Source organism: Callospermophilus lateralis, chromosome 3 (assembly GCF_048772815.1).
Source record: "Callospermophilus lateralis isolate mCalLat2 chromosome 3, mCalLat2.hap1, whole genome shotgun sequence".
Lineage (NCBI taxonomy): Eukaryota > Metazoa > Chordata > Mammalia > Rodentia > Sciuridae > Callospermophilus > Callospermophilus lateralis.
In genome coordinates this window covers 17,424,134-17,448,058 of record NC_135307.1, presented here as the reverse complement: position 1 = coordinate 17,448,058, position 23,925 = coordinate 17,424,134, and the positions used below count along the sequence as shown (strand labels likewise).

Sequence of the window (23,925 nt, the reverse complement as noted above, 5' to 3'; positions counted from 1 at the left end):
TGATTTAAAAGAAAAAGGAAACCAGATTCTAATACTTCTAATACTTTTCACAAATGAAATAAAAACTAGAGAGACACATGTATAATCACAATAAAAGAAAGCAAGCTTTGAAAAGTCAAATGAGGTTAGATGCAAAGCTCAGCATTTTGCACTGTTATGATACAATAGCAATCCTGTCCACCTGTTGGGAGACATTATGCTACACATGGGATAATGGCTTCTGCTCTGTGCTCTTGCTTTCATCAAGCTCTGCACTCAGCAGTCAGGACATTCAGTTAACAAGCCTTGTACTTCAATGGCACCTCCACTGCCCTATCTCCCACACCCAACCTACTCACTCCCACAACCCTTCTGGTAATGCTGGTAGCCTGGAGTTGACTGAGTTACCTGGCTCTGGCTGCAATGGCTATTATCAAACCTAGTCCTCTCTCCCACCCTATATCTATAGATTAGGTAAAATGTGCCATCAATTTAGTGAACACATTAGCGTACTGATTGGGCTCAGTGCCCTGCTTCTCCTTTCTTATTTAATTCATCTTTCAAGACTTGCTCCTTCCCCACATTCTTTTGTTTCAGACTTTGTCTCCTTGCAAATGTGTGCCCCACCTTCAACTTGAGCAGTCCCTAAAATCTTAAAAGATTCTAACTATATATCACCTCCTTATTAGACTTCCCTAATCAACTCAGGGAAGGGTGTCATCTCTGGGTGCCCCCTGAGAATCCTGTATTGCACTGTTCTGTTAAAGAAGTTAAGACTGATATTTTAGTTGTCTCTATCTGACTGTCTATCCACTGCCCAGACTTCCTTTGGACAGAATGGATATTCCCTACCCTGTGTTCCAAGCAGGTCAATGCCTGACACACTGGGTATTAAACAAATGTTTGCTAACTCAAGGATTGAATGATAAACAAAATAAACATATTGAAATTATCTGCTTAAAAATATTAAATACCCAAATTAAATAAAAATTTTAAGAATTAAAATAAAATATTACCACAAAATTGTATTTCTTAAGGAAAAGTGACATAGACAAGACAAATAAATCCGAAAAATAACCTAAGACTCGCTCAACCTGAAAAGCGAAACTACCTTTTATGCAAAAGGCAGGAGTTATTATTATGACAAGAATTATTATTTTCAGTTTTTTCTTTACTGAAAAATAAAAATGATAGTATGCCTCACAGGGTGCTTATAAAAATTAAACTGAAATAAATAATTAGAAAAAGTTGCTCAAAAATAAAACAGTTTGCAAATTTTAGGTGCTACCTCTTTGCTAATCACAAATGGAAACATACTATATATAATACACTCTAATATAACAGGCATTTCAAAGAAAAGAAGAATGACAATATATGCTACATATTATGTAACAATAATAAAAAGAAAAAGCTAAATTTCTTAAGTCCTTAAGGTCTAAAATGACATAATTATTTTAATAATGTTTGTCATAGGTCTAAAACTAATCTATTTTTTTGTTGTGTTTTGTTTTGTGTTGATCCTGAAGATTGTGCATGTAAATATGCACTCTAGTCTGAGCTATGCCCCCAACCCCACAAAACTAATAAAATTTAAAATAGGAAAATCCCACCCAACTCTTCAGATAAAGACAATTCAGAGATTACAGAGAATTACATATACTTTAATATCAAGATTGTATACTTAAGATTATACTTTAATTTTATGTCACAATTAGCAAAATAAAAAACCGTGCTGAAATAAATACGTGTTTCTACTATAAATTTCCTACTAATTTCTAGGTATATGGAACCACTGAAATTCACAAATAACTTAAAGATCAAAAGATATTAAAGTTGTACATACCTTGATATAATTGCTATCAAATGATCTTTCATTCCAAATCTATAAAACAAAAAGCCAATAAGTTTAAATTGAAGTTTTCAAGTATCAGAAAGTAGATGTTAAGATGTTACTTCTCACACTTTCATTTTATTTGATAAGCCTTTTTTCCTACCTTATAGAATCTGCTGCCATATATTTTAGAAACATTTATAAGACAATATAACTCCTTTAAACTCACATATTATTCTTAAAAACAAAATATTTGGTGGTTATTTTTCAAAAATCCATTTGTTCCAGATGGTCCCAACGATGGAATATACATTAATTCAATATTCAATAAATAAATATTTATTTATTTTTTAAGATTTCTTACATACATGACAATAGTGGAATGCATTACAATCATAATTATCCATTCACAGCACAATTTTTCGTAACTCTGTATATAAAAAGTATGTTCACACCAAATATTAATGGTACAAGGTATGCCAGGACTATACCAGGCACTGGAGAACTAACAGATGTAAAGAGTATTGTAATAATTCTGACAAGATCCCTACAGGCATACCTGAAAGTCACTCATTAATTAGGACATCATAACAGGAAAAGATTTTAAGCACACAGAGAATCACAAGGTTGTGCTAGATCCCAAAAGAAAACCGAGGGACAAAATCGCACACAAATCACTTAGGTTAGAATCACGAAGCATGGGGGTTCAACAATGAAAGAGAACTTCTATGACTTTTATTTTGCAGTTCAGAACAATAACTGAGAAAAGCCTACAGTCCTGGTACTATAAAGAGTTCCTTATCAAAGAAATTCCTCACCATAGCATGTGATTATCAAGTGTGAGTCACCCACTATTTACCAGAAACATTTTCTAAAGATGAGTGTGACATAATTGAAAGCTATTGGTTCCAATCCTACATTCTGTCTCATTGTGGGTTAAAATGCCTTGACACTTAAGTTCTCAAATACAGACTAACTTTCAGTTGCAATTTGGAAAAGGCTAGCAAAACAAGTACATCTGTGTTTCTGGTTTCCTACAGCCTTTGTTCATTCTCATGCAGTTGTGTGTTACAGTGTCTCCCTTGCTCACTGAACTAAATAATTTATTAATCTTGGTATCCCTGGAATATTTACAGTTTTGCAACAGCAGGAATTGGGTAAGTGCTTACTGATAATCTAAGTCATAACTGCATAAAATTTAAAACATCTTTTGGTAGATGGCATATTAATAAGCAAATGTTTATGGAAATCTACTCTGCATATGAATGAGCTATGCAGGGTACCAGGCAACCTGAGACACACCTCCAGTCTGCCAACAGATTAGCTCTAGAGACACACAATATTGTGTTTTTGTGTTTTTTTTTTTTTACAACATTGTGTTTATAGTTTTTAAATCATTAAAAGATGTTAAGTAAAGTTTAGGACAAGAAGAGGCAGATTTCAGCCTACCTGCCAAATCTAGCTACCACCTGTATTTGTAGAGCCTGAGAGCTAAAAATGGTTTCTACTTTTAAGAGGTTACATTTTAAATAGATACATAATTACCATAAAAATATCTTTAATACTGCATTTTGACCTACAAATCATGAAACACTTGTGTGCTGGCCCTTTAAGAAAGTTTGTCAATCCCTGGTTAAGGACAATAACAAAAGACTCATGCAATAAAATAAGAATAATTATGGGATAAAATAAAGGTCCACTGACAAATAAAAAATTTTTTTAAAAAAAGAATAATTATGAAGCTATACAGGAAACACAGTATTGGTAAGAACTAGAAAAATTACGAAAGGCTTGGAAGATGGAAAAGCTGAGTTAGTGGGCATAAAAAAAAAAAAACTTTGTAAACAGTTAAGGGAAGGTATACATTCAGTACAGTTTTTAAAAGTAGGAAGAATTTGAATGGGGGGAAAAAAGAGTAATAAAAGATCCATGTAGTTAATGTGTTATTATCAACCACCAAAAGAACAAATTAGTCTCATGACACAAAATGGTTAGTCAGCAAAGTGCTACAGAATCAAATTACTTTTAAAAATTACAAATGTTCAAAAATGAATATTTTAAATATACTACTAACTCCAATATAATCAATGTCCAAATCATGATAACGCTTGGCACCCAAAATCCAGCTCACGATGTAGTAGGCAGTCAGCTCCAGATTTACATAAGGCCAGTTGAAACCTTTTCCCAGCCATCCAGGGAAGGACCATGGCAACCCTGTGGAGAGAAGAAGAGAGGTTAAAGGCGAGGGTGAACAGCACTGGCACTGGAACAGAGACTTACAGGCTTCTCTTGCTAAAAGCACCGATGCTTCACTTGAGCCTGCAAATGTCCTGTGGTAACTAAAGCCGACAAAACTTGGCATGTCTGCCTTCATTTGGTATCTGTCTCCTTTCTGCCTTACACTCTGGGTCAGATTCCCACTCAGCTCTGCACATAGACAAGTTAATCATTTAAAGAATGTTCATTTAAAGCTAGTGATCCTCCTCCGTCAAGGCTGAAGGTACCAAGACAAGAACACTAAGCATCCTCATAATCAAGAGATTGTCAACTGTCCTGATCTAAACCCTAAGAATAACACCTATAAGTCTCCAGTCACTGCCTTAAACCTGCAGGAACTAACTCCATCTTGCCTTTTTTACTTGTCCTTTTGTCCCCAGTCATTTTCTCCTGCACATATCTTAGAACAGCAAACCTCGCAGGCAGACCATCCCATAATGAGACTGCCCCCGCAAGCAGGACCAATTACCCCATGATGAGGGTTACCCCCTGGAGCAGGTACAATCATCCCATCATGGAACCAAATTACCTCCTCAAGCCCAGAGCCAACAGGACCTTGCAGACATGAGATCATGACCAACCAGACCCTGGCTAACCAAGACTGACTGCTTTGCCAGCTAAGCAAACACCATACTTTGCCCTCATTCACCTTTCTCTAAAGCCTCAAAGCTCTCGTCATCTCCTTTAGATGGATATTAGGTCACTTGACCTCTCTGTTCTTCCTCTCTGTGTGGCCACGCTGAATGAAGCCCCTTTCCTGCCTTCCCACTGCTCATGTCTTCAACTGGCTTTAGGGATGAGTGGCCACACCAGGAAGAACAGAGAGGTCAAGTGGCAGCACTGTTGAAAACAATAAAAACACCCAGCTAAGCCACAGTGAGGCTGGGATTTAGGATAAGGAGAGAGAAATATGGAATGTTAAGGGAAACACCCTCAGGTGTTTGAGATACATGCCCTTGGTCTATGACCTTGGCCCATGTCCTTATGAAATGAGGGAAATATACAAGGATAAGAAAACTGGCATGAAATTATACAGCTCCACCATGGATCCACCTACAGTGTGGCCCCCCCATACAGCCCTTCTATAAATATTGGATCCTCCCAAGACAGCCCACATTCTCCTCTCCTAAATAAACCTCTGTCTATGCCTTTGCGTGGCTCGTGTTGAAATTCTTTCTGTCACATATGTCAAGAGCCTCTCTGGTCCTGAGTTCCCCCCCTCCATTAGGAACTCCCTGCACTCTTCTCCAGAGATAACTCTTCTCCCATGATATCTCTTGGTGCCCATATGTAGGGCTTCAGAAGCATTGACATTGCTAAGTATTATCAAATATTTTCTGTCGTGACTGACTTATTCCATTAGTTCCTATAGCTATAAACACCTCTCCCCACCCTTCTCTCTTTCTCTCTCTTTCTCTACTTCTTCCACTTTCAAAGACCAGAGAGCCTAATCTTGATCCATCTCATTTGCCAAGGGTCCCCTTCCTGGGTGGCTGGGAAATCCCTAGGCCATGTGGGAATCAGGTAGCAATAAGGTGGCAGCTGACGCCATCCTAGGGATCTGAAAAGAGTCTTTGAACTCTAAAACCACGAAGGAGCTCAGTGGTCCTTTTTAAAGCTCCTTCTTTCTCTTATGCCGTATAGTGGGGGGAAAAATAAGTCCCACAGACATTGAGAAACCTAAACAGGTAATGTTCTTATTCTTTCTCTTCCTCCTTTCCTAAGCCAAAAGCCCTTTTCTCCCTTAAGACAAATGCTTGTCTATAAAAGCACAGAAGACAGGAGAGTCCCTTAGGCCAAAATACTCCATTCCTGGGTCAGAGGGAACATAAAGTGCTCATCTTCAAGGCACATACGAAGGATTAGTGTCCCAGCATTTTGAGCACCCCCTCGTTTTGCCAAATGCAGGGTTCACCCAAGACACAATGTTAGAGGGACCTGGCCTTGACAGGACAGTCAAGGTAGCTGCATCTATTAATCACCATGTTCAGACCCAATACACACAGTGGCCAATCTAACTCTAAGCTTCTGCTATAATCTCCCAACCCTAAATTTCAGCTAAAACTTGTAAATCCTAAGGCACACCTCGTGGTCAGTCCTCCCTCATCCCCTTTCCAAACCATCTCTTCACAGTCTCCCTTACCCACCCCAGCTAAACATCCCTATCCTAGAGGCTACAGTTCTTACCGTCAGGGAAACTGGGGGCTTGTAAAAAGGAGATGCAAGGCTGTACCCTGTCAAGAGTCACAGTTTGCCAGGCAAACACCTGTAATCCCAGAGGCTAAGAAGGCTGAGGAAGGAGGATTGAGAGTTCAAAACTGGCCTCAACAAAGGCGAGACACTAAGCAACTCAGTGAGACCCTGTCTCTAAATTAAATACAAACCGGCCTGGGGATGTGGCTCAGTGGTCAAGTGCCCCTGAGTTCAATCCCTGGTACCCAAAAAAGAAAAGAGTCATGGTTTGTGTGTGGCCATGAGAGACAACAGTTTCTTAGGCCCTCAGGAACCAGCCCTAAAGTCTAAATTTCTTCATTCCTTTATTTGTATGGTCATTGAACTATATGGATAACTCAGCCTAGGATGGGAAAGTTAATCACACTTCCTCCTTAATTAGGGAGGGGGAGAAAAAGAAAAACAAAATGTTAGTTTTAAAATAAGATGCATTTGGCAGGACAATAAGGATTAGGTTTAAAACATAAAGTGGATCCCAATTAAGGAACAAATTTCTAATTAAAACTTACCTGACTTTGTCCTATCCCAAAGTGCCTCTAAGCGCTCTACAAGGTTTTTGTGTCTTCACTATTTAAAATAAGAAGAAATCTTAAATTCTTAAATGTACCTAGATTACTCGAGATCTTACAGATTTTTTTTTTTTTTTTTTTTTTTTAGGATTTTGCTTATTTCTTTTCTTGAGGCTGGGTAAGGGCTATCAATCACCCTGAACACTGCCTAATGGAATAAGCATGCTCATACCACTGATCATTTGGGACAGACTTACAGGTCCAATCCTGGTTGGGGACTTAAAGAGTATCCCAGAGGCTACATTGTTGGACAGACTGGAAGGTCTGATTCTAATGGGGACACATAGAGTATATCCCAAAGATACTACAAAAATGTCTGATTCTGGCTAGAGACTTTTCAAAGAATACCCCAAGGCTGTTTTCTTTTCAGAAAGCCATATTGGAGATTGTGGGTAATTTAGCATATATCCCTGAGAACGCACCCCTTGGGTGCATACTAAATAATTAAAGTTAGTTTAAGACAGAGGACTTAAATCAATTTCCTTTTTTTCTGTAATATAATTGGGTCCCAATATAAATTAGAGAATGGAGGCTTGTTCTGTAATGGGAAAAATGGACTGAGATTTGATTACCTAGGTCTCCCACTTCCCTCAAACTGTCTAAAAAACTGGCTAATTATTCAACGTTTTTCATCTTAAGCAACTATTCAAGGGCTAACTCTCCAACTCGCTGAGTCTAAAGGAAAGAGAAAGAGATCTTCCTCTTTAGCAGGTTGTTTAAAAAGGAGAATCAACAGTAGTGACGGCTAACAGGGATTCACCTCATGGATGAACAAGTGGCCATTAGGACCACTGATTCAGTGTCCAGACATGAAGGACAGACCTTGCCCCAGCCATTCCTATACAGATCTCCCCCTTCACCCAGATGTGAGCATGGGGGTCCTGACTTGCTTCAGTTTCCTGAGGGAGAAAGTTGGTGCATGGGACAGAGGAAGGCTTGAGACAATTAAAGGCAGTTCACGGGGCCACACTCAGGTGCACGAAGGTCTCATGTCCCAAGTCTGACACACCAATAGCTCTCAAGGGTACCAAATATTAACTACTGTCTGTCTTTTGTTTCTGACTGACTTGGCCCGATGGTGGAGGGTACCCTCACTCAGTGAATCTTGAGTCCTGAGATGAAGTGTTAGTCTAATCTGAGGTCTTTGGGAAAGAGGTGACCCATTAATCCCCAGAGCATGAGCTGAGCAGATCCTCCCTTTTCAGAAATGCTTCTACCCCAAGTCTGTCTGTCCCTGGTGTCTACCTCTTAGATAGGGATCCATTGTGAGAGATTACCAAGATACAGCCCTTCTAACTTTGAAATTAGGCTGCCTTCTAGACTCTCACAAGACACCTCTTCTTTTATATTCCCCTCATCTGGCAGGAAAAAAGACCAGAAGTTCTGCCTCACTCAATTAGAGTCAATTATTCCCTTTTCTCTCCTACTTCAGGAGCCAAACTATTTACTTCCTCTATTAGGGACATCACCCAGAGGACTAACAGCCTTGCCTCCCACTGCAAGTTGAGAAGTGGTTCTGTGAGTATGAGGACCCAAAAGGACAAAGGGAACATGTAAGATAAATTGTAAAGGCACAGTTAGCTGCAAATGTCCTCCCTTAAATTAAGTTAGCATACCCCATTCTGAATGAGGCCCAATTCTTCCCATCACCACCACTAAAGAGTATTAACTAACGATAGGCTTAGGACAGACAGACCAGGATTTATTACAAGAAAGGCATCTAAGGGTTTCATGGTCTCCCAAGGTTACAAGTCACAGGGTAAGGGTGGATAGTCCAGAGGCTTGCACCTTTTTCTTGGCCAGGCCTGAAGAAGAACAGAAGTTATAACCATACTGATAAGGCAGCAGTTAAGTCTAAAGGTCATGAAAAGAGGGGAGGGAACTGTGACCATGAGATGCTCCAGGATCAGGGAGACATCTCCTAGCTAAAGAGACAGTTTCCTAGGCATAGATGCCTATGTTCTGTTCACTTTCATTCGTGATTTGTTTTGTTTTGTTCAGACAGGAGCCTCAGCCTCAAAAGTAACACCAGGGGATGACCTATTCACAGTTGAGAAAAAGGAAATGTCTGATAATTTTCTACAACAAACCTGGCGAGATTTCCATCTGGGGGAATAAAAAAAAATGATCTCCAAAGGGAAACATAAATGAACATCACTCCTTAAGAGACTGGTTTTACAAAGGGAAAGGGGGAAAATGGTCAAAAGTGCCCTGTGTATGAGATTTTTTTTTTTTTTTTTTTTGCCTCCCATGCTCAAAACGGGGGCTTTCCCTCCTCTTTTGCTGCCTACCTGATACCATCTAATAAGTAAGCCACATAAGCAGATGCCCAAATCAGTTGGAGACCAGAAAAGGAAAGTTTCACTTTTAAATCTAAGCTGTTGTGGATTCAAAACATAATAGACTGTTTTCTCTTTTCTTGTACTCTGGTATTCTCTCTCAGTAAATTCCTTTCTAAACGCTAGAGGACAGGAGAGTCAGATGGAGGGGATCTGGAAAGGCCAGCTACCCCAGGTCCTGGACTTTTTGGGGGCACTTAGGAGTTCTGCATTGTGTTTGGGGAATAATGGAGCAGATATTACCCAAAATCAGAGTCTTAGCTTCAGGAACCTGACAGGAAAGACTCAAGAATGTCAGGGGATTCCCTATTTCCCATGGGGTTTCCTCTTCTCTCCAAGGAAGAAAAATGAAAAGATCCCATCTGCACCAGTCTTCTTTGCCTTAAGAACCTTTTTCCTGAGGAACGCATGGCCTCCTACATTCTTTAAATATCTGGACCGACTCTAATCTGATCCAAAACTGCACTCTATTCTGATAGAAATGTTCTGTGTGATCACAGATGCATTGTTTTCTTCAGAACTTTTTTTTTTTTGAGCTCATAAGTTTTTGTGGTAAATTCACACTTGATCCTGCATGCCTAAATTAATATATATTGTTCTGTCTAGCCTTGTTTTGTTTTAACTATAGAGGGTTTCTGTTGTTTTGTTTGTTTGTTGCCTTCTATGTGTTCTTCCTGCTGTCTTTATTCAAAAGTCAATTATTCAAAATTCAAAAATCTTAGTTTCCTGTTTTCACGTATATTTATGCACACCTGTGTATTGTATCTGTGTCTATACATGTGTCTTTGTCTATGTGTCATTTACTTGGTACCAGAATTGGCATTATTGCTCATAAATTAAATTTTTTTTAAAGCAATGGCTCCAAATACCTTTTAGTCCACATGACTTAGACCTTTAAGAAAAAGTTCCATTCAAATTGGTTAAACAGATAAAAGTAAAGGTGTCTTTATACATTTTTCTAAGTGGTCAGGCAATTAATAGAATTTTGATTTCTATAAAATGTTTGAAGTGTAATGTCCATTGCTTCTAGATTTTTCTTCAGCAGGGAAAAGATGGCTTATACTGTTAACTACACTTGACTGATATCCTGGTTTTCATGGGTAACTTAAAGTTACAGTTAAAAAAAAAAATGAGTAAATCAGATCTAACATCAATGGGATTAATCTTCATAAATGTATCTGTTAAGAGGAGACACCTGATTAATATGCAAAATTAAAATACTGAGACATCAACCACTAAATAAAAATCCAAGTACTCTTGATTTCTTGAATTCTAAAAGGTAATATACATTTGACTATATTAAATGTGTTTATAAATTGGTAAATGAAAAGAGTTTAAGATTATTTAGTTTCTGGGTCTTCATTGAAAGCAAGGATACTAAGAGTTAAAATTCTAACAGGAATAAGTCTATATGCAAAGAGTACTAAAAGTTCCAGCTGTTTCAATTAAAGTGCTGTAAATAATAAGAGGAGTAATTGGAGGAAAAAATCAAATTTTCATCTTATTAAAAGGGGTAATTGGGGGGAAAATCAAATTTTCAAATTTCATAAAGATTGTTTCAGAATGTAAATTTAAGAAAGGGTCAGCATCTAGGAAAGAGATATAAGAAAGTTCTAGGTATTGAACTAAATATGTTTGTCCAAGCTTTATCTAACTGCTATGTAAACATTTGTACTAAAGAAATGAAGTGCATTTATACATCAGATAATAAGTCTATTTCTGATCATCAACACTGTTTCCTAAACACATGAGAGCTTTGAAGTTGTACTTTGATTTTTGTCTGTGTTGCTAGCCTATGCAGACCTATGATTATAGTTACTCTACATTATAAGTTCTAAATTTTTCTTTAAAAGAACACCTGTGTAACTGACACTGGCTTCTTTGCGTACTAAATATATCATGTCCTCCAAGTATACAAGCCCTTTAAAATTTAAAGCTTAGGCAAGCACTTTATCAAGCTGGTCGACTCCAATCTAAAGTTTTGTCTGTAGCAATAGTTTCTTTCATACTTATATAAAAAATAATAAATTTGGTTGGGAATTTATTTATGTCATTTTATGTTTTATAACTAGATAAAAACAACCTTTTATCAATAAGTGACATATAAAATTTTGTGTTACTTTTACACTGGGATAGGAACTTAAATGTGTTTTTGGAAGGTAATAAGTAAATCTTGATTTGTTTAAAGGCTGACAATGTGGAACATGAAAATAGTTTGCCACTTTTCCACAGAAAGGATTCAGGAGCTCTCTTAGCTTATTTGATTCATGTTTCAGATATAATGTTGAATTGTGTCAGCTGATATGCCATACAGACTCAGGAAACAATGAAAACTCTGTAAAAGTATATTTAAGAAAGAGGCAAAGATCAGCTTCAGAAATAAAATACTTCACCTAAGATCTGTCAACAGTCCAGCCTCACCTGAGTTAAGACTCTACCTCTCACCTTCCTCTATATTAGGATGGTTCCAAAGTAGGCTAAACTTAAGCTTATTTAAAGTTGTGTTCGAAAGATAGATTTTTGTTGTAAAGATTACTGTGATCTCAAATAACCAAGGAATATAATACAAAACTAAGTAAGATTTGGGTAAGTTATAAAAGATACGTAAAATTATAAGAGAGTTTTAAAGAAAAGTAAAAATAAAGGATTTCCTGTGATTGTGTTGATAAATTTATGTGTCTCTGTGGAGGCAAAATAGATATCAAAGGCATCAAAAAGTCTGGGTTTTTTTAAACTAATAAAGCTTGTATCTTCCAGATTACAATTCCATGTTAAGAGGATGGAAACACAAGAATATCAATCCATCCCTACAATTAAAACCAGCAATATATCTCCTTTAGAATAGTCAGAGTGAGATTTTTGACCCCTGACTAGGCAGGGTCATCACCCCTTGCCAGTCTGAAACAGCCATACGAAGCAGATTTTCATTCCTCACCAACCCTTAAGAATAGGGATCAAAGTCTCAGAGGGAGAATGAGATAGGGATTTAGGATAAGGAGAGAGAAATATGGACTCTTAATGGAAAAACCCTCAAGCTACTGAGATGCAGAAAACACAGTTGTAAATTTGGCCCATGCCCTTGAAAAATGAGGGAAATTCGAAAGTGTAGGAAAACTGATACAAAATTGTGCAGCTCCCCTAGACTCACCTCCAGTCTGGCCCCTGATACAGACATTCTATAAATACTGGATCCCTACCCCAGGTCTGGGCTGCTTCTCACTCTCAAGACAGTTCACATTCTCTCTTGAATATGTATCTACCTTCCTAAATAACCCTCTGTCTATGCCTTTGTCTGGCTCGTGCTGAAATTCTTTTCCGTCACATATGGCAAGAACCCTGCTGCTCCTGGATTGAGTCCCCCCCCCTCCCCGCCCCGTTCTCTGGGAACTCCTTGGACCCTCCTCCAGAGACATCTCTTCCTCCATGACTAAAGGACATTACAGAGCTGACCAAAAGGAACCATTATATACCACAAATTCTTGAAATTCCTTCCAATCTATGGACACTATAATTTCTTATTGACCTCTAGAGTCAGATCCCATAATTCCAAATATTCTTTCCAAGAAATGAAATGAAAACAAACAACAAATGTGCCTCTCTCAAAGACACTCACTAATAGACATGTACAACATTTTAACCTAACATCTCCATTCTCCATTGGGATTTCAATGTTAAATTTCTGTTCTCTGAGGTCAAACCTATGGGTTCTAAAAAGTTATACTCAACTACCCCATCAGATAAGCAAAATACAAATTTCCTATTCACAAGTACATCTTTTTACAATTTAAGGCTATTTAAAATATTAACCCATCAGGTAACCAAATTTAGCAAACTAGTTTGTCCTGATATCAATATAGATGCCAATGACTCAATAGGAAAATATATCTTTGTTAAATGATGTATATCAATAAGTCCATATTCTTCCAGTAACCCTGATTATTAAATTAAAAACTGAGAATGGTAGAAAGGCACTGATTACAGGTGTAAATCCTAATTTGGTTACTAATATTTTAAAATAAGCTTAACAGTTAAGATCCTTAGCTATGAAATATATTACCAATCTAGTTCAGGTTAGGTCCTTAGGCCAAAGTAACATTTTGAAAATCAGCATCCACCATCTTAAGAAGCCCACACAGGCTTCTTAATGACCTTCTCATTAAGCCTGCCTCAAAGAGTTCCTAACTACCCAACCACAACAAAGACGCCATGTAACATTCACAGGACCAGATGGGTTATTTTTTAACTACTTCATTGTACATGACTATATAGTTAATAAGTTTTTTCAGCAGGCTGCAATGCCTTGCAGAAGGGCAGCCTGGCAGATGGTTTCTGTAAATAAACCTTTGCTTGACACTGAGATGTGTCTCCTGGGGATATCTGCACCAGCTACCCTAACAGTTCACCACTGGAGTTTGGGGAGATGGGGGGACAAAATCAAAATGACAAAATGCTATTTTTCTAAAGTAAGTACATTACATAAAAAATATGACACTAAAATATTGGAACATTTTAAAACAGTGAAATGCTAAATATAAACTGAAGTCCCATCATGAGTGAGTTTTTGTTGGGACATTGTTGGCATGCCAGATTTTCTACATTCAAATGAGGTTTGACCTTGGAAACAACTCAGTGGGGAGATATGTGCTCAATTCAATGTTGCTTTTATTGCTCAAAACATCTCTGGGATCTCTCACAAAAGTCCATTTGAAAGAACACATTCCTCGATTATTTTATTTAGAAAATAAGGCTCTTTTCCTTTAATTTGATTGTGGAGAAAATTATTTTTTAAAATAATTTGAAATTTAATCATTAAAACAGATCTTTTCATTTAACTTGATTTGAATGTAAACCTGTTTCAAGATACCAGATTCATTTCAAATAATGAAAATATTCCACCACTCTAGAAGCCTGAAATACTTCAGAAGTTCTGCATGCATTGCAACAGAACTATGAAGTAAATTTGGGCAATTATCCAATGATCTTGACAATAAGAACCTGTGTCCAGAATGGGCAGTAACTGAGGTTTGGATTGCTCAGTATCCTTGGTCCCTTAAAGAATGATCTGCATATCTCTGAGGTTTAAAAACAAATTAAAATGCTCTTATATATACCCCTTCTAAAAAATGGAATCTAGTATTATGCTTAATTTATAATCTTATAAATAATATTTGCCCTTTTACAAATTTTAATGAGAAATTTGGTCAAGTAAGTTTATCATCACAGGAAAAAAAATGGAATTAAGTTCTAAACCTGATTTTGCCATTTACTATCTGCAACCTTGAGTCAGTGGCCCAACCTCTTTAAACCCCCACTGCTTCTTCTATAAAATGAGAAGAGTAACACCTTATTCCAGAGACATTATAAAGATCTCATGTAATGCACAAGGGCAGAGAAAAATCATTCCTGGCACGTTTTGCTGGTAGTAGCATACTGGTAGTATTAACATTATTAGTATTTCAGTATTAGCAGACTGTACCACCATGATCTATAGTTAAAGGAGAAGAAACAGCAGAAGTACTGCAAACTTCATTTCTTACCTATAAGTATAATATCAGGGTTCCTCTTCTTAGCCTCCTTCATTAACCACCACTCATATCCTCGGAAATAATTCTCATCTAGTGTATAATGCATGTGGGAGGGTTCAGTACCATCTGAATAGGAGAGTAAAAGAAAGGGGAAATGCATTATGAATGGTGCTTTCTGGGTCATTTACACATTCATACTTCACAAAAGTAGTATTCCAGTTCCAATCCTGAAGTTGGGCAAATAAGAATAATTTTATATAATAACTTGAAGATGGATGGCTATTATGGTTTGGATCTGCAATGTTCCCCAAAGCCTCCTATGTTGAAGGGCTTGGTCCCTAATGCAGCAATGTTCAGAGGTAGTCTTTGGGGAAGCAACTGGATCATGAAAACTCTGACCTTGTCAATGAATTAATCCGCTGATGGGTTCATCATTTAATGAACTATTGAGAGGTTTTGTAAACTATTCAAAGCAGGTCCTCCTTGAAAAAAGTAGGTCACTGGAGACACGCCCTTTATAGGTATATCTTGTTCCTTGCCTCTTTTTCTACTTCCTGGCTGTTGTGAGCTGGTCAGCTTTCCTATGCCATGCCCTTCAACCTTGATGATCTGTCTCACACCAGGCCCAAAATAATGTCATTCAACCAAGGACTGATCTCTGAAACCAAGGGCCAAAATTAATCTTTCCTTTTTTAAGTTTTTTTTTCCTCAGATTTTTTGTCACAGCAATGGAAAGCTCACTAACACAATGACCTGTTTCATTAGCCTAAACACTATAGTTATTATTATAAAACCACAACTTTCTATTAAGAGCAGCCATAAGACAAATATTATTACTTCACATAACTAAAAAGTCCTAGGACTATATTCTGGTAAGTTTTTGATCTAAGATTTTCAAATCCCCATGTCCAACTTCAAATTTGCATTACCTCAACTTCCAGACTCTCAAATTTGGACATAAATATCTATGCTCCTGAACCCCAGTTCTTATACCCCACATCATTAATAATAATTTCAAGAAAAAAAATAATGAGTCCACATTAGTTGAAGTAACATCAAGCACAGAGGTAGGTAACTTACATCAAAGTCCTCATATGTCCCCATGCTTCAGATGTACCTTGTTAGGTAGGGCCTTATAAGAAGGACACTGGCCCATTAAAGGCAAACATCATAATTCACAAGAACTGCTTGCTTATACATTTTAACCTCTAATTTAGCTTCAGCAAATAAAGTTGGCCAGTCACTATCAGTTCTGCCTGAAAGGTTTTGACAATAAAATAGAGGTCCTCTTACAATTTCTTGGGAAAAGTTTCCATTATGAGGGTTTTCTTTTAGTTTCACCTTAAAGTTTTTTCTTTCAACATAAACACTTAACACCACCACACAGAGACATCTGATTTAAAAATGACTTTCAAATCATTAGCAGGAAAAGTTAAATATAATGGAATCAGACCTCTAAATAATAAGCTATATCTAACCATTGAGAGAATAACTTTTCCTCCTTCCTGAAAACCAGAGGCCTATAAACTACTGACTGACAATATAGGTACTCTACAAAACGAATCAAAATGGTGACCATGTGGTTTAAAATAGTTTTGCTTTTAAAAGGAAAAAAAGCTGTATCTCTAAAATACAGATTGCATATTTTACCATATATTTTTAAAGTTAATAACATCTTGCATCTTACATATCCTATACAAAATCTAAAATCTTTGTTTTTGAACTTCTCCATAAAATTGGAAACTGTTCCTATGCTCCCTCTAGTGTATATAGCTTTTAGAAAACTATGGATTTGTTTACTACTGATTATTTCAACTAAATAAGCGATTTAAACTCTTAAGTACTATTTTGAAAAATTCACATTTCTATATTTTTTAATAATTACAGGTAAAAAAGGAAAAATAAGAAACAATCTATTATGCAACAATACCTCAAAAATGTTGGCATTATTTATATTTTCAAATTCAATCCATAAGGTTAAAGAAAATTAAAATGTCAGGGAGGGGGAATCCTATTTCCCAAATACTCCTACCTGTTGTTTGCCCATCACCACCTATTTCAACTTTTAGAATATGCAAAGAGGCACCAAAATTTGGCTGTGGAAAGAAATAACAGTATTAACACCGCTTCATCATATGAAACCTCAAGACAATTACTAGTAACACCTTTCGGTTTACAGATGAGAAAAGCACAATTTCAAATAGCAGCTTATTCCAAAAGTAATTTGCCATTTTTTTCAAAACCTAGAATTGTGAAACTAATAAATTTTATGGCTGAAATTCAATATAACTCTTTTTAAAACATCACAAGTCCATTAAATAATTATTTTTTCATTACCTTAAATAGATAATCCAATATTTCAGAACAATAGGGCTCTGAGTAATTTATTAGAAGTCGGGAGGTTGCCTGAAAAAAAAATGTAGCCAAAAATGTAAATAAAATAAATTGAACCACACACTTGTCTATAATGCTCATGTAAGCCCCCTGGCATGCTCCTGCTTAGCTAGCTCGTGGGCAAGATGGAACTATGGAAAGTCATTCCCAGGTCACTTGCTTGATCTGCCTTTGCCAGTCATGGGACAAGCAGGGCTGTCATTTTCCCAACAGCTAAAAGGTTCTCTTCTGCTGAGACACAAGGGTTGGCTGGAGGTAAGCTTATTAAGGCTACTGGTAAAATCATGACCATAAACATCTTGAAACAGACTTTCTCTCTTAAAGTGGTTTAAAATAGTTTTGCTTTTAAAAGAAAAAAAAGTTGTATCTCTAAAATACAGATTGCATATTTTACCATATATTTTTAAACAATATTTGTCAACAATATTTGTCATTTGTCAACAATATCTCAGGGCTAAAATGAGTAGGATGAACCTCAGATAGCTGTGCCTCTCAACATTTTGCAGCAAACTATTTTAAGCAGAATGCTGAAAGGAAGCACTACTTTCCTCATCCATCGGAAGTTCATCTGTCTCTATTACAAATGACCACACAACGATTCCCCATGACATACAGATTAAAGAAACCTCACACAAGTTTGCCATAAGAAAGAATGGAAAGACACATACAGAAAGTGCAGGGGTTATATATATACATGGCCATACCCAGACTATGACAGAAGACCACTTGAAAAAAGAAAGCACAAAACCAGTATCTGACCCAACCTCTATCCTTTAGGAGGCAATATAAGCAAGGGAAATAGAAGAGGTGGACTTTCTGCATGAAACAGGAGCATGTACCTGGCTTAGAAGCTGGATAGATCTAGGTTCAAAATGCTGACACCTTCCAGGTATATAACAGGGGCAAGACAACTAACTTTTATGGAGTTCAAACTTGTATTCTATCTTTTCATATATGCTACCACTGACATATATGCTACCACTGACATTCAGTAGTGCCCGTATCTATTCTCTTCACACCCAGAACCTCCCCAGTCCCTGCCACTGAACTGAAGATCCATCTTATTAGCTCAACACATCCAGACCAAACATAGCACTGGTCCTAAATTTGCCCCTTCTCCTATATTTCCTTTCTTACCACAGAATATCTTTCTATAACAAAAACCTGGGATGGGCATTTCATCAAACTTCCCATCCATCTGCAGACACCTAAATCATTCCTACTCTTCCTGCCACCCCCCATAATCACTCAACATAGCCCTCCTCACTTAGTAGAATAGTATAAATGGTCTCAAGCATCCCATCTGCAACCCTGTATTCTACCCTTCACACAATTATCAGATTCATCTTCCCTAAATCATGAAACTACTCTATTTAAACTTGCTAAGAACTCCCCCTTCCCACCAGCTTTCAGGATCAAGTTCAGAACTATTCAGTTTTACACTTAAATCTCTTCATTATTTGGACCCTAATTCTAACATTCTGCCCCAATCACTATCTTACATCTTCTATCCAGACACATCAAACTATCTTTTCCTTTCTTACTGCCCAAAATGCACTGTATACCCTCATAGGGGAAACTCCAATTCATCCTTTGCTTTCAGCTAACATTCTGTCTCTCCCCCCACGGATTTGGTGTAAGTACCTCTCCTCAGGCACCCTTGGAACAAGGTCCATATCTCTACCATAATTCTTCTAACTCTGCACCTAATCGCTGCTTTACTTTGCTGTCTCTAAACTCCTTGAGGACACAGACTGTGTTATCCAAGTTGGTATCCTCATCCTATGCTATTCAATTAACATTTACTTAATAGCTTTGGTGTTGTTACTGCACTGGTACAGTCAACTGAACGTAGGAGGCTCTGAGTCAAACAGAGCTTGCACCCTTGTCCTATCATTTACAAGCCATGTGACTGTAAGTAAATTATTGTAATTATTCATCAACTGTTGAAAGATTAAAATAAATAGTCCATAAAAAAAATTAGCAAAGTTACCAGCACACAGAAGCTCTCAATAAATGGTAGTCATTTTATACACAAATTTATTTTTAAATATATTGTTTTCAAAGAGCTCACAACACAGCAAAGGCTCAAATGCCAAAATTGGTTCTCAAATGATTGAACACCGAAAGTGCACACCAACATATCCCTAACTCTAGTCAGCAATTTTTCATACCTTGCATTATTCCAGTAGAACTGTGTATTTTGCTGTTTGAGATTATTTTGCTCCCTATGCACTCTTTCCCTTAAACAGAAAGTATCAGCCTTAGACAAACACACCATATTATTATGCTATTGCAATGCAAAAGCATTAGTCAAAGGTAAGATAACCAAATGATGAAATGTACCATCAAGCAATAACATATTTCCAAAAGGCTGATCTGTTGGGGGGCACAGCGGAGTCGGGATGACGTCTGGCATTTTGCTAGAAGTAATGATTGAGAGGCGAACCATTAAGATGATGCTGGATTGAGTCAATTGTATATAGACCCCTACTGTCCCCCTCGGGCGCCCGCTACTTTGGAGTTCTCGTGGGATTTCCTGGAGTTAGTTGGTGAAGTTCCGGAGGAGGGAGTTCCAATTGGTGTGTGGTGTGCCTGGAAGGGCCACTTGGGTGGCGTTCGGGTGAGTTCGGAAATAAAGTTTGTTCCTGCTTGAGTGGCTCGTGATTTGTGCCCAGCCAGATTGCAGCACTGATCACACTGCCTGAATAAGGCTTGAAGCTGTTCACAAGACCAGGAAGAAGCCTTGAGATAAACATCCTTTGGTTCCAAGGCTTGAAATAACTTCCTCCACCCTAATGCCTAAAAGTTGATATTAACCAAAATTAGCCCTGTGCCAGACTGGTATCCTAGGCACTTTTTATCTATCCTCACAATGCTCATATCAGGCAGGTATCACTGGAATCCAGGAAAAGAAAGTGAAGCAAAGAGAAGTGAAGTAACCTGCCAAGGCCACAGAGTGGCAGATTCCAGCATGGACCCTAAAACCTTCTTGAGCCCACATTCTTAACTACTACACCAAAATGCCATCCCTATGATCTTAAGATTAAATGAGAGCATTCAAACCATGCCAGATACCAAGGATTCCACAGGAAAAAAATACTTAAACTGGTAGGCACATACAGTGGTACAACCATTTACATTCATTATTTATTGACCTTCTAAGATGAGTAATGTACTGTACACTTAGGGACACTAATAACTTGAACATTTCATAGATTATCAGAGTTTCTTACTCTGGGTTATGAAATGATTCCAATTTCAATAATTCTAAACTGAGCTAAATAAACATAATATAACGAAACACTTCCATTTTTCAGTAAGATTATACACTAAATTTAATATCATAAGTGAAGGTAACAGAAGGAGAAATCAGGGCCTCATTATGAAATATTGGCTATTTCAGGTTAAGATGAGAAATAAAAAAGGAGAATGATAACAGTGAAGAACAATTAGTTCATCAGCCCACAGGTTCTCCCTGAAATATGCATCAGGACTTGTTGAAAAGTACAAAAACCAAGAAGAAGTAGCATTTCAAGAAAACGATTTGTCCCCAGCTGAAGGTCAGATCTGTGATCATTCTACAGGCTGGGACACCCACACAGCAAGCAAGCATCCAAGCTTGTGCTGAGTTGAATTTAAAGATGGTGATTCCCATCTGACTCAACCTAACAAAATCAGAAGTTTAAGAGTTCAGCCTCAACCTTTTCAAACAAAATGAGCCATAGATGTGATCTAGGGTATAAAACCACAAAAATAAATAAATAAATAATCCAAAGGTTTGGCAGCATTGGAAAGTCTTGAATGCCTGGGTTCCAAGAGTCCACAAGTTACAAATAAAAGAGGCAAAGATTACAAAGAGCTTGTGATGGGGTAAGTAAATATTATAGTAAATATTATTAGGCACCAAGAACAAATCATCTCACTGAAGAAAGCTCCCAGACTTAGAAGTCACCTTACTGGCATGTCCAGAGAACTAAAAAATGACCAGCTGTGCCCATTCACAATTATGCCCAAACCTACAATTGCTTTCCTGATTCCTTTGAAATAAATCCCATGGAATACCCTCATAAAAATAACTCATCCCACTGCTGCAGCCAAGAGAAGACTAAGAAAACAAGCCAACTAAAAGGGTATTAGGTGAAGATGAAGGAAATCTATTAGAAGTATGGGCTTTAAAAATGTATGAATATTGTTCGTGACAAAGGTAACCGTTCTAACATGGGATAAAAATAACAGGGGAAACTGGCTACTGGTATATGAGAACAGGGTGTTGTCTTTCTGAAACTACTGTGAAATTTAAAATTATTCTTTATTGGTGTATTTAAGTTACACAGAATGATGGGTTTCACTGTGGCATGTTCACACATAAAATAACATATTTTGATTATAAACCACCCACCAGTACCCTCACTTACTCTTCAAATCTCTTTCCTCTTCTCTAATAGTCTCCCTACAACTTTCATATCATGTGTCGTTTTGTTGTTGTTGTGTAGGGGGGGGTTGTTTGGTTTTCCTCCTAGATTTCACAAGAGGTTGGAAACATGAGAGGCTTGTCCTTCTGGGTCGGGCTTATTTTGCTAAACATTATGATCTTTAGTTCCATCCATTTCCTACAAATAACATGATTTTTGTTCTTCTTTATGACTAAATAATACTCCATTGTGTATATACACCACATCCTCTTTATCCATTCTGTTGACAGGCACTGAGGCTGATTCCATGATTTGGTTATTGTGAATTGTGCAGGTACCTCTAATAGTAAGCTAGCTTCAACCCCTCTGGGTCTATACCCAGGAGCAGTATGGATGGATCATATGGTAGTTCTATTTTTATTTTTTTGAGGACGAACCTCTACATTGATGTCCATAGTGGCTTACTAATTTACATCCCCACCAACAGTGTATAAGGATTCCTTTTACCCACATCCTCACCAGCATTTAAAATTTTAAATTAATTTCTTAAAATCTCCTCCTGAGATTTCTCCATTAGGAATACTGTCTTTCAAACACCTCTACTGACAATTAACTGGTGGACTGGTTAAAGTCAGGATTCTCCCGTTGTTCCAGAACAACAAAGTTGGAATGTGGAAGACAGAATTTACATTTTTACAGCACACCCCCAGTGATTCTCAAGCACCCTGAACGCGAAGCGCCAACATTTCCCTGCGGCTCACACCCAGAAATACCCCTCAGCGAGGCGGGAGCGCCCGGCCTTGCGGGCTGGGGCACTCGGCCGCGACCCTCCGCGGGGCTGGCGGGGCCAACAGCCAACCCCAGACCTCGGTGGACCGCGCAGCCTCCCAGCAAAGCAAACGAAAAAGGTCCCAGCCACTTGGAGGCCGCGCACCTTTCTCGCGAGGCTTTGGGGTAAGCAGTCCTGCCTCCAAATAAAAACCCATTCGCCCCTCAGAAAGGGGTCGCCATAACCTGCACTAAGGCGCGTGGCTTCCGCCTCCCCCGTCCACCGACTCCCAAAACGAAGAGCCAGCGCTGGCGCCGAGTGGCCCTTCCCGGGGTGGCCCTTCCCGGGGCGACCCTCTCGGTCGCTCTGGCGGCGAGGACAGCCCTGGCCCGCGCGGAGGCTGAGGGTTCGAGCCTAGACCTGTCACACCTGCTGGACCTCCGGGGACTCGCTTCCTGAAACCTAAATGGCCCTGAGTTCATCTTAAACGAGCACCGGTTCGCCCCCGGCCGCAGCCAAACGGCGGGGAGCGGGGCCCGCAGAGGGACTTCCCATGGAGGAGCGGCGCCGCCAGGCTCGCGGGCTGGGGCAAGTCCCGGCGGTCGCCGGCGTTTCCCGCGCACCCGGATACCTGCCGCTCACCCCGCCGCCGCTGACGGCGCCGATGCCATCGAACTCCCGGCCCAGCCCGGCGGAGTCGTCGAGCACGTACGCGACACTGGGCGCCAGCAGCGCGCACAGCAGCAGGGGCACCGCGGCAAGGCCCGCCGAACCCGCGGCGGCCGTCATGACTTTGGCTTGGCGTTGCCGGGAAGCCCGGTGCGGGGTCTCAGCCATTGTGTGGGTCACATGACACGGGTGCCCAGGGAGGCGGGTCCGACCGCCGCCATGATGGAAAAGGGCAAAAGGCTGTTGAAGCGGTTCCGGACATTTTGAGTAAGGGCGCGCCCGCGCAGCCGCAATAGTGTTGAGGGAAGGCGGGGCGAGTCTTTATTTTTAAACTTTACCCGCCTTCAAGTGCTATCACTTCGCGGCTACTCTTTGGGCCTCACTTGATGGAGCCTGTTAGGGAAAGAAAGATGGATTAATATCCAAAATCTGCCAAAGGCAAAGGGCAAGGAATAGGCTTAACACGGATCCCCAACAACTTGGGGTGCACCTACCATGTACCAGTCTGTAGCAGAACAAGAGGGCCAGGTTTGCAAGGGGTTTGTACCCCTAACTAAGCCACAGTTCAGCTGTCATCATGGTCCAGTCCCTTAGCTTTCGGAGCGCGAGTTGTTCTATATATTGGATGAGATGAGAAGAGCAACGGCATGGGGGTGTGATCAAATGAGATCCGTTAATAGACACTCGGTAAACCTTCCTAGTATGCACCACACTTTCGCAAACTTTAGCTGACAAGGTTCTCCATTCTGGTAACTACCCTGGAGTAACCTGGGCTTGAAGAATATGTCATCCCAAAATATGCTGCTCTGGCATATTCACTATTTGCAATTGAAAGAAAACAGGAGGTGCAAGATCACTCTGACCTTCGTTTGTTTCAAACAGGAGATGAAATTCTCTCGTGTAAGATGTCATCGTTATAAAAATAA

The 23,925-nt window shown here is 38.9% G+C and overlaps 1 protein-coding gene across 4 annotated transcripts in view; it reads right to left on the bottom strand.

Moving 5' to 3' along the window:
* Positions 1-23,224, bottom strand: part of Galc (galactosylceramidase) — a 66,602-nt gene extending 43,378 nt beyond the window's left edge. The window contains exons 1-6 of one of the 4 annotated variants that reach the window (XM_076849778.2): positions 22,973-23,224; positions 17,090-17,158; positions 16,785-16,848; positions 14,765-14,878; positions 3,885-4,024; positions 1,823-1,861 (exon numbers count right to left, since the gene is read on the bottom strand). In XM_076849778.2, the coding sequence (XP_076705893.2) occupies positions 1,823-1,861; positions 3,885-4,024; positions 14,765-14,878; positions 16,785-16,848; positions 17,090-17,158; positions 22,973-23,167 (621 nt within the window). In that variant the 5' untranslated portion in view covers positions 23,168-23,224. Of the gene's footprint in view, positions 1-1,822; positions 1,862-3,884; positions 4,025-14,764; positions 14,879-16,784; positions 16,849-17,089; positions 17,159-22,961 lie in introns of those variants that run through there. The other 3 variants (XM_076849780.2, XM_076849781.2, XM_076849779.1) reach the window with 3 other exon arrangements.
* Between the last annotated feature and the right edge of the window lie 701 nt (positions 23,225-23,925).